General features: G+C 46.5%; 1 protein-coding gene across 3 annotated transcripts in view; it reads left to right on the top strand.

Moving 5' to 3' along the window:
* The first annotated feature begins 2,697 nt into the window (after positions 1–2,697).
* Positions 2,698–14,186, top strand: part of man2b1 (mannosidase, alpha, class 2B, member 1) — a 29,726-nt gene continuing 18,237 nt past the window's right edge. Inside the window, exons 1-7 of one of the 3 annotated variants that reach the window (XM_048521769.2) lie at positions 2,698–2,820; positions 7,084–7,186; positions 9,021–9,194; positions 9,871–10,064; positions 10,660–10,792; positions 11,646–11,791; positions 13,493–13,609. In XM_048521769.2, coding sequence (XP_048377726.1) covers positions 2,722–2,820; positions 7,084–7,186; positions 9,021–9,194; positions 9,871–10,064; positions 10,660–10,792; positions 11,646–11,791; positions 13,493–13,609 — 966 coding nt within the window. In that variant the 5' untranslated portion in view covers positions 2,698–2,721. The remainder of the gene's footprint in view (positions 2,821–7,083; positions 7,187–9,020; positions 9,195–9,870; positions 10,065–10,659; positions 10,793–11,645; positions 11,792–13,492; positions 13,610–14,186) is intronic. The other 2 variants (XM_048521770.2, XM_048521772.2) reach the window with 2 other exon arrangements.

The following is a 14,186-nucleotide window of genomic DNA, read 5'->3' on the forward strand; positions in this document are numbered from 1 at the left end:
CCAGGTCTTGTACAGTTAATGAAACCATAAGACATAGGAATGGAAGTAAGGCCATTTGGCTCATCGTGTCCACTCTGCCATTTAATCATGGCTGATGGGCATTTCAACTCCACTTCCCTGCACTCTTCCCGTAGCCTTTAATTCCTTGTGAGATCAAGAATTTATCAATCTCTGTCTTGAAGACATTTAACATCCCGGTCTCTAATTCTAAGGCTGTGCCCATGGGTCCTAGTCTCCCTGCCTAATGGACACAACTTCCCAGCGTCCACCCTTTCTAAGCCGTGCATTATCTTGTAAGTTTCTATCAGATCTCCCCTCAACCTTCTAAACTCTAATGAATACAATCCCAGGATCCTCAGCCGTTTGTCATATGTTAGGCCTACCATTCCAGGGATCATCCATGTGAATCTCCGCTGGACACGCTCCAGGGCTAGTATGTCCTTCCTGAGGTGTGGGGCCCAAAGTTGGACACAGTATTCTAAATGGGGCCGAACTAGAGCTTTATAAAGTCTCAGATGCACATCGCTGCTTTTATATTCCAACCCTCTTGAGATTAACGACAACATTACATTTGCTTTCTTAATCACAGACTCTACCTGCAAGTTAACTTTTAGAGAATCCTGAACTAGCACTCCCAGATCCCTTTGTACTTCGGCTTTATGCATGGTGAGGTCCTGAGGAGTGTTGCTGAATGAAGAGACCTGGAGTGTGGGTTCATAGTTCCTTGAAAACGGAGTTGCAGGTAGACAGAGTAGTGAAGGTGGCTTTTGGGATGCCTGCATTTTATTGGTCAATGCATGGAGTGTAGAAGTTGGGAGGTCATGCTGTGACTGTACAGGACATCGGTTAGGCCACTTTTGGAATACAGCGTGCAGTTCTGGTCTCCCTCCTATAGGAAGAATGTTGTAAAACCAGAAAGGATTCAGAAACGATTTACAAGGATGCTGCCAGGGTGAGAGTTGGAGCTATTGGGAGAGACTGAATAGGCTGGGGCTATTTTCCCTGCAGCATCAAATGTTTGTGAGAGCGTTGTGTGAAAACTGACTGCTTTCTATATCACAACAGTGACTGTGTTTTGGATAACAGCGTGAAGCTGGAAGAACACAACAAGCCAGGCAGCAGAGGAGCAGGAAAGTCCCTTCTGACCTGAAATATCAACTTTCCTGCTCCTCTGCTGCCTGGCCTGCTGTGTTCTTCCAGCTCCACCCACTGTTGTCTCTGACTCCAGCATCTGCTGTTCTTGCTATCTCTGAGTTTGGAATGTGCTAAACTTGTGAAGGAGAACACCTTCCTTTTGATATGCATCAGGGCAAATGTTTACATCTAGATTGTCATTCTGTCTAAAACACGTGTTCCCAGTACAGGCCTGCCTTTTTGCTAAACTGCTGCAGTCGAAATTCCTGGCTGCAATCACTCGTAACCTCATGCCCACTTTTGCAGAAGTTTAGGGTAGCTCGGGAGAACTGTTCTTAATTTTTAAGGTTGTGTAGAACACTTCCTAACACAGTAGTCAAGCACAGTAGCATGGATGCATTGCAGGGGAAGCTGGGTGTAAAGGACTGAATTGATTTTAGATGTTAGAGATGAATGCAAATGGGTCTTTACTCTTAGCATTATGATGTAGAGTGAACCCATTCAGTCCATTGTGTATGTGTGCCAGATCTCTAAATGAACACTGACTTGGTGCTATTTTTCCTCTGGGGACCGTGCCCATTTGTCTATTTTGAATAATCATCACCTACTGTCACAGATCCAGCCAGCACATGCCTGACCTGAATGATGTCCTACGTGAAAACGTTTCCCACCGTTTGTTTATCACTTTAGCAAATTACTTTAAATTTGTGCCTCCTCATTCTTCACCCCTTCTACCAGCAGGAATAGTTTCTCCCTGTCTGTTCTATCCAGTCCACTCAACATAGAAAGGAGGAAGCACAGCATTTGCTGAAGTTTTCAAAGGCAAATAGCCCCAGCTTCTTCAACACACCAAGTTTCGAGGAAGTGTGTGCGGACCTGAAATGCAAACTCTGCTTTCACTCCACGGATACCGCCGGACCTGCTGAGCTTGTCTGGCAACTTCTATTTTCGTTCCTAACATAGAACATTACAGCACGGTACAGGCCCTTCGGCCCTCGATGTTGTGCCGACCTGTCATACCGATCTGAAGCCTATCTAACCTACATTATTCCATGTACGTCCATATGCTTATCCAATGATGACTTAAATGTACCTAAAGTTGGCGACTCTACTACCGTTGCAGGCAAAGCGTTCCATTCCCTTACTACTCTCTGAGTAAAGAAACTACCTCTGACATCTGTCCTATATCATTCACCCCTCAATTTAAAGCTATGCCCCCTCGTGCTCGCCATCACCATCCTTTAATCTACGTTCAGAACTGAAACTGGTCACTCCCGCAAAACTCTTCTGCACACTCTCTCGCCAAGGCATTCACATCCTCCTTGCGGTGTGGGCCCTAGAAGCCTGTGCACAATCCTGCGGCCAGCTCTAACAGAGCGCTGTCCAGGCTCAGCATGAATCCGATGGGCCGAACGGCCGCATACTGGGTAACGCGTGCCTTCAGCGGAACAGTATTGTGACGCGTGCTGCCCGTTGTGACGTGGCTGGAGCTGGCTTTGGGGCGGGGCTTCTAGCTGGGCGCCGGTCAGCTGACCCGCATGTAGCCAGTTCGAATCACGTGGGCCGCTGATCACATGATCTGCCCTGATGGCTAAGCAGCTGGCGCTGAGCTTGCTGCTCTCTGTTTGCCCCTTCATTCTCAGACCCGGGGCAAATGGGGGGCCGGCGGGGAAGTGCGGATACCAGGTGAGTTAGACACTAACTGGAGCAAAGGTTCAGTCTTGTCCCTGTGCTCACCGTTAATGAGATCGGAGTAAAAACATAGCGCCAAAGAGAGTAACAGAAAAGCAGTCATATTCTGACTAAGTGTTTTTTGCACCAGTGATCGATTCCGAGAACAGTGTTTGTGAGCTGGGCCAACTACTTTCAAGTTACTTAACTGAGCAAAAGCCTTACTGGGATTGAAACCTTGACTCCGTCTCTCTGCCCAGATGTGCTGCCGGAGGTCTCCTGCAGTTAATGGTAGAGTCCTGGGGAGCGTTGCTGAACAAAGATCGCGGTGTGCAGGTTCATAGTTGCTGGAAAGTGGAATCGCAGGCAAACAGGGCGATGAAGGTGGCGTTTGGTCAGTGCATTGAGTATAGGAGTTGGGAGGTCATGTTGTGGCTGTACAGGACATTGGTGACGCTGCTTTTGGAATACTGTGTATGGTTCTGGTCACTCTGCTATAGGAAAGATGTTTTTAAACTTGAGAAAGTGCAGAAAAGATTCACAAGAACATTGCCAGGGTAGGAGGGTTCGAGCTATGGTGAGAGGCTAAATAGGCTGAGGCTGTTTTCCCTGAAGCGTTGGAGGCTGAAGGGTTATCTTGTAGAGGTTTATAAAATCACGAGGGCCTCGGATAGGGTAAATAGGCAAGGTCTTTTTTCTGGGATTGTGTGTGTGTTGGGGGGTTGGTGGGGGAGGTAAAGAAGGATTTAACACGGATCCATGGGACAGCTGGAGGGTAGTGCGTGTAATGAGCTGTCAGAGGAAGTGTTGGAAGCTGGTACAATTATGACATTTTAATGGAACCTGGATGGGTTTATGAATAGGAAGAGTTTAGAGGGATATGGGCCAAATGGAACCAGATCAGACTGGGGTATCTGGATGATGTGGAGGGGTTGACCTAAGGATCTGTTTCTGTGCTGTAAATCTCTCACAGTGGCTCTCTGACCTGCTGAGTTTCTCCAACGTTCTGTATGTTTTGTATCCTAGTCTGTGGGCTGTTGATGGTTAACCAGTATCTGTTTTAATAAAATCCCTGTAAAACCCCTCCTTTCAGGCCCAGCTGTGTGTGTGTCTTTGCATCACCCTCCCGCTCATTTCATTCTAATAGCAACAGCATTTCTCTTTTTTTTTCTAAAGACCTGTACAATATTAGTACCCTGTACAGTGACATTTTTCTTAAAGAATGAAGACCAGAAAGTGCTAGAGAAATTCAGTAGCTGTGGAGAGAGAGAGAGTTAATGTTAACAGGACTCTTCAAAAGTAGCCAGTTTTTGTTTTTGGATTCCTGGCATCACAGTGCTTTGTTTTCATGTTGGGTCATGCTTGAATTTGCTTTTGGAGACAGAAGGACCGCGTATGAATCCTCTCCTGGCAATCCCCCTCCTCAAAAAAAAAAACTGTTATAGTGCTTGAGCTTGATACACATATAGCTCCCAGCCCTGATCTGTAATTTACTTTGGGTCTCAAAAAAGTTAAACTTGCTTGATGTTAGGAGAGAACTTTTTTGCTAAATAATTAAGAGTGACGTACCCTCCCCCCCCCCCCCCCCCTCAACCACATGCTCTCTTCCTTCCCCGACCCCATTCTGCCTTTCTCTCTCAGGTCTAATGGCACTATTTGAGAAGGAACAGGTTCTGTTTATTATTTACTCGTTGATCAATGTGACTGTAAATTGATCATCTGATCTGTATCACTGAGCTGTTGTGTTGACTACACTGAGCTGCGGGCATTTGGTGGCTCTAAAGAATTTTGGAAGACCTGAATTTATAAATAATGTAAGATTCTGTGGTAAAGCAGGAATGTAGAGTTAAAGTTTAAGACAGATGAGCCGTGATCTTACTGAATGGCAGAGCGGGCTCAGCAGGCTGAGTGGTCTCTGCTTGTTCCTCATTTTATATGTTTGCATGAAAGATACAAAACAAATACAAGTTCTCCCGAATGAAAGCAAATTTTGATTTAAAGAAATTGCTGACTGCTTTTGCTTATAAATATTTTAATGTTGCTTTTTGATCCTTTTCCCTCCGTCCCAGCTCCCCGGTCAGCTCATTTTGAAATACAGCAGGTCAGCTCTGTTCGGTAGATTAGCACATGCCCAGTAATAGGAGCCATGTGGCCTTCAGGGTGTTGTGAGGGCCGAATGACTTTGCTGTTGAGACCTTCAGTCTCAGGCACTTCTCCCACGTGTCTGACTCAGGTAGCTAGTTAAAGATTTCCTGAGATGCTACTTGGCCTGCTGTGTTCACCCAGCTCCACACTTTGTTATCTAAAGTTTTATCTTGTTGTCTCAGTGGATGGGTGCTGTGACTGACATGTACAGACCAGAGCATCTCCAGCTATCTGCTGACTATGGTATTGTTGGGAACTCTGTAATGCCCGTGGTCCATACTGTTCTTTGGTTTTAATACATAACAAAGTGCAGTTCTTGCAAATAACTGACTCCACTTTCACAAACACAGGCAGTGTATTGTCTAGATTCTTGTGCTGCAAGGTCACATCATACTCACTACCTTTCCTGTGTTATATCCGGTGACAAATGTTCAGAAACGGTTGTGTGGAATCTAGAGTACTTTAGAATACTGGGAAGTTGTGGAAGGCAGTTTGCAATTTCAAGCCTCTTCATTTCTCAATTTGACACAGTCTGGCCGTGAAACAATAGATAAATTAAATGTGCTGGAGATCTGTAGCCATCGCTCACAGATTGAGAGATTATTGTTTGTGATATTTCACAAGATAGCTCATTCTTGCCCTGTGTGCTTAACACAGTCTAACTAATTTCTTCCTTGCTGTTGTTGAATCTGTCACTTGTTTAATTTGTCTTTGTATGCTCACCCCACAGCGAGTTGAATTGTATTTGGTGCCTTTCTCTTCTTTGTAATCGCCAGACTAAGATTTGAATTTCAGCAACAACATTTAAAATCAATAAATAAATGGAAAAAGCCTTGACTTTTTAAATTTGTTTTCATGTTTGCGTTACATTAAGGGATAAGAGCGAAGGGGACCTATTGGTTAGGATAGTGGAACATTTCTGAGCCTAACCAGTTATTTAATAGTTCAGCATGACCCCTGCTCCAGTTTGTTGTTCTGGTTTTGCCCTTAAACCTATCCTCCTGTTTTGCAACAGGAAATTGCAGGATCACAGGGTATACTGAAATTTTTTTTTGATCTCTCTACTTCCCTATCCCAGGGCATGAAGAAAGAAAGGGTCATGTTTCTAAAGCCAATCAAAAAGCTGCAGATGCTAGAGATCTGAGACAAAAACAGAAATTGCTGGGGAGACTCAGCAGGTCTGTCAGCGTCTGTGCTAAGAAAGAAGGGTTAATGTTTTGTGTCTCGCGACTAGAACTCCTGGACTCTTCCCAGAACCACTGCCAGACCTGCTGAGTTTCCCCAGCAATTTGAGTTTGTTTCAGGTTTCTAAAGTGCTGAGTTGCAGACTTGCTCACCGAGCCGGTGTTTGATTACAGACGTTTTGTCACACTTCAAACACACCAGCTCAGCGAGCAGGTCTACAACCTCATCCACAACCTGAGCTATAAATCTTCTCAAAAACTTTTTCCAAAGTGCTTTCTGTTCTCTCAACCTCTCACAAGGCATTTTGAGCTTGACACTGTTATAAAAAAGGACAACATTAAAACACATAGTCAAAGCAAGGGCTTTCAACAGCAAGATGAAGGAGGAAAGAGGCGGGGTGGGAGAGGGTTAGTGAGACAACTCCAGAACTTAGGACCCAGGCGGCTAATGACACACAACCTTAGTTTGTGGTAACGAATTAAATGAGGGTGCACAGGAGGCAAATTTGGAAGGCTGTAGAACAGGAGGAAATCACAGAGATTGCAAAGTGAGAGTAATGAAGGAGCTTGGAAATACACAGAAGTATTTTAAAACGGAGGTGTTATTGGAATTGGAGGTGCGGTGAGCACAGTGTACGCTTTAGCAACAAGTTAATCAGCGAATGGCACTTGGTGTGAGTTAAGATACAGACAGCAGCTCAAGTGGTTTCCCCCAGGTTTTGGACATGGATTGAACGATTGGGGAGGCGAGGTAAACAGACCCAGCTTTGCCTTCACAGGGCTGATGCTGCGCTATTATGTTCTATTGGTTTCCCAGTGAGGGCCCATGAGCACAGTCTGTGGGATCCAGGGTACAGCGGCTGAGAGAACCTGCCCAGGATTCTCAATCAGTGGAAATTGTTTGATTTTTAAAAAAATATTAACCTGATTTCACTTTCTTCTTCACAAGGCCTGCCCTGCTGTCAAGCCCGGGATGCTGAATGTTCACCTGGTCCCTCACACTCATGATGATGTGGGGTGGCTTAAGACAGTGGATCAGTATTATTATGGAGGTGAATATCCTTCTCGTGTTTGTTTGACTATGGGGTAGCAGCTGTGCTCATGCCTTCAGTGCAGTACGGAGTCAGCCTTGCATTGTTAGAAATGGTGACTTTCAAGTTTAATGATGATATTGAAAGAAAAAGTAGGATTCTCTCAGCAATGCTGATGGGACGAATACATTGACCATTGAGCGCAACTGCTCACCAGTCGTAATATCATATAAATATTTTCATTCAATCACCAAACTAGTCAAACAGTCCCATCTTTTAAACACTATCCAGAATAAAAGACAGTAGCCATAATGTAGAGGTGCCGGTATGGGACTGGGATGGATAAAGTTAGGGGTCAAACGACACCAGGTTATAGCCTGACAGGTTTATTTGAAATCGCAGGTTTTCAAAGCCCTGGTGAAGGTGCAGCGTTTCAAAAGCTTGTGATTACAAATAAATCTTTTGGACTATTACCTGGTGTTGTTTGACTTCTGACAGAATAAAAGAGACCTCCCCTGTCCTGTCTGCTCATAAACCTCAAATAACTAATGACTTCTATTCCTACAGGATAACATTTTAGCACAGTCCAGAATTCGAACTCCCAAACACAGACAAACCCACACACAATCCAAAAGACAATTGACTCTTCAGAGATGATGCTTTAGAAAGAAAGGGCAAAAAGGAAAAACACCCTTATTGGGCAAGGATATGAAAACAAAGGACAGCATTTATTGTCCAGCGAGTTTTATTTTGTTGGTGAAGTCCACTTGCCAACAGCCACAGACTGCTGAAAGATCATCAGTTCAGAATGAAATCAAGCTGTAAGCAAGTCTTGGAAAGTGGCCACGGTCCAGCTTGTCAGCGTCTATAATATAGTCAGAAATGCTGAACTTTGAAAATCTCAACAGGCTCACAAACACTTCCTTTAAGAGATGGAGACTTGCAGTTCCTGACATTTCCATTAGTACTGACCCTCTAGATCTATGAACGCTGAAAATCAGCCCAGAAAGGGTTGCAGGGAAACCATTAGCACACAGCCTTCCTCCACCCCCCCCCCCATTGTCTTTTCAAAGCCAAGATTTCCAGCAACTAAGGGCCATAAACCCATTGTTTATCCTGTCTCCCTAACAGCTTTGGATGTCTTTTCACCACAGTTACCTGGTGTTCTGTAAGCAACATAGAAACCACCGCACACATGAAACTGTTAACCTCATTTTCCAAGAAAACATGGCTCAAAACCCTTTTTAATCCAGAAAATGCCCAAACACTACTTTATCTCCAGTTTTTGCATACTCCATAACTATGATTCCCAACACTTGGCTGATATTTCTCCCTCATGCAATAGTTTAGTAGATTAGCGATCAGTTACTAACCTGTGGTTAGTGTTACACCCTGAGATCATTAGACCCTGGTGGAGTGCAGTGAGGAAGAAGTTTGTTCTTAAAGAGTGGGGGGGAATTGCTCCCTTACAAAATGTGACAAAGGGAGCTCTCGAGACCGCAATCCTCCTTGTGTGAGGGGATCGAGGAATGTGGAAGATGATCAGGTTAATTTATTGTAAATTCAAATTAACTATGATTTAATGAACAGGTTAAAGGGGCTGACTGGCCTCCAACCTCGACATAGTCTGTGTGTGTGTGAGTGAGCGCACGTGTGTGCGTGCTCCTTTCTGCCTGACGTGTGGAGTTTGCCAAGATGCTTCATGAAGTAACAAGTTGTAGAGCTGGATGAATACGGCAGGCCAAGCAGCATCAGAGGATCAGGAAGGCTTACGTTTCGGGTCTAGACCCTTCTTCAGAAATTCAGAATCCTACGATCTCTGCTTCATGAGGTCCTTGCTGTTTTCTCCATTCAGGGAGGACTGACACACAGCGTGCTGGAGTACAGTACATCCTGGACTCTGTGATCCCACAGCTGCAGGCCGACCCGAGTAAGAGATTTATTTACGTGGAGGTTGCTTTTTTCTATCGCTGGTGGAGACAGCAGACTGACCGGATGAAGGCGGTGGTGAAACAGCTGGTGGATGAAGGTAATGTGGAACGTTTGAGCCATCCACACTCTGAGAAGCGGTGCTGGGGCAGGTCAAGGGGACTGGGGCATTGATGGGTTCACTTGGCCTCTCCAAGTTAACCTGTAGACAGATTGCACGTGCTCAGTATTTCTGATGAGCGGCTCCACCTGACGTGCCGAAGGGACTCTGACTTGACTGAAACAAACAAATTCTCACGTTTGAGAGGGATAGTAGATTCTCCAGCATCTGCAGTTCCTGAGATAACAAGGTGTGGAGGTGGATGAACACAGCAGGCCAAGCAGCACCTTAGGATCAGGAAGGCTGATGCCACAGCCCCTCCCAGTCAACTTCCTGTGTTCTGTAAAATGAAAAGGGCTGCAGTGTCAGGACACGAGGGTATGGCTGTGATCCTACAATAGGTCATGGTGCGGTCATTTAGTACTGGGATTGTGAGACCTCTCTCTTGTATGGCTAGACCCCCTCCTGCCCCAATTGTTCTGAGTGTGAGTCCCCCTGATAAAGGCTACCATCTAGTTACCAGTCCAACAAAATAACTAAGTACGTACGGGCTGGAAGTTGGACCTGGGGCTCTCTGAATAATTGAATGTGAGGTGCCCTGCGGTGACTGGACTGAAGGAAAAGGAAGCTGTGGGACGTTTCCCAGTTCTAAGCTGAGGCAGTCTTGTTCCTGCAGGTAGGCTGGAGTTTGTTAATGGAGGCTGGTGTATGAATGACGAGGCCACCACTCACTACAGCTCCGTCATTGATCAAATGACCCTGGGCTTCCAGTTTCTGAACGACACATTTGGAGAGTGCGGCCGACCCCGTGTGGCTTGGCACATCGACCCGTTCGGGCACTCCCGAGAGCAGGCATCCCTCTTCGCCCAGGTAAGAGAGATAGTCGTTTCATCTCCGTGTCTGCAAACTGTGGGCCCTCTCCCTATGTTCGATCTGCCTGTTACCACTGTCAATGGCTGTGTCAACGTTTTCTCTTTTAATTATTTGAACCATCACGATGTATGTGCAACTTCTGACCACGAGCTGGTTGTGTAGAATGCCCAGTGCGGCCCCCGTGTTCTGTCAGCGGGTAGGGGGTGGGTTGTTGCTAGCTCAGGCAGTCTGTCGCTAACCTCAACATTGCTACTGGGTTTGGTAATTCACTCATTGGGGAGCTGGAGACGCCGGTGAGAGACAAATGTCAAAACAGAGGGAAGAGGGATGGGTGTCCCTAATGTACCTGGCAAGTGATTATCCACTTCACAGCACCAGGTCTGAGGGCAACTGTTGATCAATCTCTACAAGACATGCTTGGAAAGTGCAGTTAATGACCTGGAGTATTGTTAACAGCATTAGCCACACACTCACTGACATCTCCCCCCCTCCCCCAGGGCAAGCCTCACACTCACTGACATCCCCCGCCCCAGGGTGAGCCACACACTCGCTGAAGTACCCCCCAGGGTGAGTTTTGTTGTTCTGTTTGCAGATGGGCTTTGATGGCTTTTTCTTTGGCCGCCTTGATTATCAGGACAAGCAAAACCGAGAAAGTGAGAGGGAAATGGAGCAAGTGTGGAGAGCCAGTGCGAACCTGCCAGAACCCAGCGCCAATCTGTTCACAGGTCAGTCACAGTGTTTACTGATTGTTTCATTCTTACCTTCAGCTTCAGAATCCCTCGTTTGTACAAAGTGCTGAATTAAAAGTGGTTTCTTACAACAATTTGTGCAGGAATGTCCTTGCACAGGACAAACCTGGTTCTGGGAACGACCATAAATGCAGCTCATTGTGAGTGGGCAAGTGATGGAGAAGTACAGGTCTTTGGAATGTAAATGAAAGCTGTGGGTTTGCCAGGTCACATCAGGGAATAGAAAGTAAAGGAAAGTGGTGGTTGGATAGCAGGGATTATCATGGTTATGTTGTTGGGTGACCAATCCAGAGAATTGAGATAATGACGTCAACTCAAGTTGAATCAGTCTGAAATATAAGGGCTAGAATCATACACTGACATAATAGTCATTAAAATCCTCTCTGCGTCACTTAAAACGGAAGGGAATCTGCTGTCCTCACCTGGTCCTGGTCTACGTGTGACTCCAGGCCCACGGCAATGACTCTGAACTGCCCTGTAAAATGGCCAAGCTCACCCTGAGGGCATTTGGGGACAAGTAATAAATGCTGGCCTTGCCTGTGTCACTCACGTCCTGTGAGGGGGGGGGCGGGGGAAACAAAATGGGTGTTGGAATGTGGGGACGGAAGCAGATTAAGTCCAGGAGGAAGATGATAGAGGAAGGTTACAGTAAAATCCGTTGCCTGTTCTGATTGAGGTTCCCAATAAAGAATGAGCTCTGCCTGATGTGGGGAGAAAGGATAGAACTGAGCATTGTCTTTGTTAACATCAGCCCCTGCTCCGCACTGATCCCTCGGCTTTTCTCTGGGGTCACGCTGTCCTATGCTAATGCTTCCCACGTCTTTCCCAGGTGTTCTTCCCAATGGATATAACCCTCCCAGAATGCTCTGCTGGGATGTGCTTTGCTCCGATGAGCCCATCAAAGACGACACAAATTTGGATGAGTACAACGTGGATCTAATTGTTAATTATTTCAACCAGACTGCCCACAAGCAGGTGAGTGTTGCTGCTGCTACCACGCTGACCCGGGGCTTTGGAGCCTCCAACTACAGCACCCATCCAGAAACACACCGATTCTTTCCCCACGTAGCTGGGATACCTCGGGCAGGGCCGCTGCTCCACGTGGCTCAGTCGCCCATTGGGATGTGGTGGCCATGTCAATGGGGATGTCATTCTGACATGAGCTGGTGGAGGAGTTACACTGTACCGGGTAACGGCACTCAGTGAGATATGCCAGAGGGTGAAGAGCAAGTTTACAGCATTACGGAGAGTGAGAGACTTACTCCATGCAGAGGACAGGCTAGGACGCTCAGGCCTCAGAATGGTAGCAGCCTGATAGTGCAGTGCAGCCTTTTGAGTGGGAGTGTAGAGACGCAAACCCCAAAGAGAACTAAGAGAGGACAGAATCCATGGACGGCCAAGCAGGGAGTGAGAGTCTGTGGGAGAAACACAGTCTATGCACCTTGCTACAACAGCACCAGGTGTCGTCACCATGGAGCTCTCTCTGAAGTGGACGCCAGCTGAAAAGACCAGCTGTATGTTCAGGAGGGGATGGGCTCCTGCTGTAGCCAGTTGGCCCGGAGTGTGAGCACAAAGCCAGCTCCTCACCTGGAGATTTCCTGGGAGAGTGTTTGCCACCACTTCCCTGATGGACAACAGTGCCATAGACTTCACTCGCCCATTCCGTACAGTTCACCCCCAGGAGACCGGCACAGTTAGCCCACCTTCCTGGACATCAGCTCCGCAACTGAATCACCCTTGCCTGTGTCTGTAAAGTCTTCGCCCACATTCCCTAAGGTTGGGGGGAGGGGCCGAGATGGATTTTGAATGAATGACCTCTCTCTAGGTAATGTTGCTCTGGGTACAGAAGCTGAGGAAGGTTAACTGTCCAGCAGTGGGGAAACTCTGGCTCCTGTTAGAGGGCGATAGAGCAGGATTTAAATAACAACATATCACAATTCATTTCACTGACACTGCGTCTTGACCAAGGACACAGAGCTCCCAGTTGACCAGCCTGTGATCCCACATTGTACACATATTGCTGCATGGTCTCTCCAGCATCTCTCTTAGCAATGGTAGCTGCGTTACACCAGATGCAGGGACCATTCTGCCCACTGAGCTGTTTGGGAGAACTATCTGATGGGATCCTCTTCCTTTTTCCACCTCTCTCCAAAGCCCAGCATTTTAAAAAAAAATTGGGAATTTATCCAATTCCTTTTTGAAAGTGATTATTGAATCTGCTCCTTTTTAGGCAGCGTATTCCAGCTGACAGCAGTTCCCTGTGCTAAACAAACTCTTTAATCTGTCTCGTCGGTCCTGACCCCTCTGCTACTGTGAACATTTCTGCTCATTTCATCTTGCCATAACATAAAATACTTTTGTGTGATTAATGAATCTCTTGTCAACCCTCTCTGTTCTAAGGAGGACAGTGCCAGCTGGTCCATTATGTTTGTACAAATGATAGTCCCTTACTCCTGGTACCAGTGCAGTAATTCTCCTATGAATCTTTCCCCAATGTCTACCCAACACTGGACGCAAGGCCAAGCCAGTGATCTGTAAAGATTTATTGTGCTTGTTGTTGTTAAATGCTGCATTATAAATTCTGGAGTGTTTGGGGCACTTCTAATTTAGTTAGAGGCTGTGTCAGCACCATTGTGAGTGAGTGTTTAACGAAGCCTGCATCTCCTTTTCTTTGAGGCAAAGCATTACAGAACCGAACACATCATCATGACCATGGGATCGGACTTCCACTTTCAAGATGCAAACATGTGGTACAAGAATCTGGACAAGCTCATCAAATATGTGAATGCTGCGGTAATGTCGCCCAAACTCGTGTCTGCTCGCTGTGTAGCGGTGGTGAATGATATTGCGGGTGTTGTGTACACACACACACACACACACACACACACACACACACACACACACACACACACACACACACACACACACACACACACACACACACCATGTGACGGCCCCCGGGTAGTATCTCCTGGCTGTGGATACGCACCAGCGGTTAGCATGCATCATTTGTCAGCTGTTGGATGGCAGTATGGCAGCTCCCTCAATTCCCTTGTCCCGTCAGCATTATCCCTGACCAGGTGCCTGAAGCAGGTCACTCACTCATGGTCACAGTGCTGCCTGTGGGATCTTGCTGTGCATACATCAGTGCTGTCTCTCCCACAATGCAGCAGGGATGTGACAGACACTGTGTATGAATGTCAGTTTTGCCAGACCAGAGGTGGTTACTCTGGTAATACCCTCCTTCAGCTAATGAACCCCCTGGTGGTTTTGAAAAACCCGGGTCCACAAAATGCTAACCAGTGGGCAAAACCCGATTTTTTTTTTTTTTTTTTTTTGGAAGCTGACAACATTAACCAAAAGCTCTTGT

This window comes from Stegostoma tigrinum, chromosome 35 (assembly GCF_030684315.1).
Source record: "Stegostoma tigrinum isolate sSteTig4 chromosome 35, sSteTig4.hap1, whole genome shotgun sequence".
NCBI classification, from domain to species: Eukaryota; Metazoa; Chordata; class Chondrichthyes; order Orectolobiformes; family Stegostomatidae; genus Stegostoma; species Stegostoma tigrinum.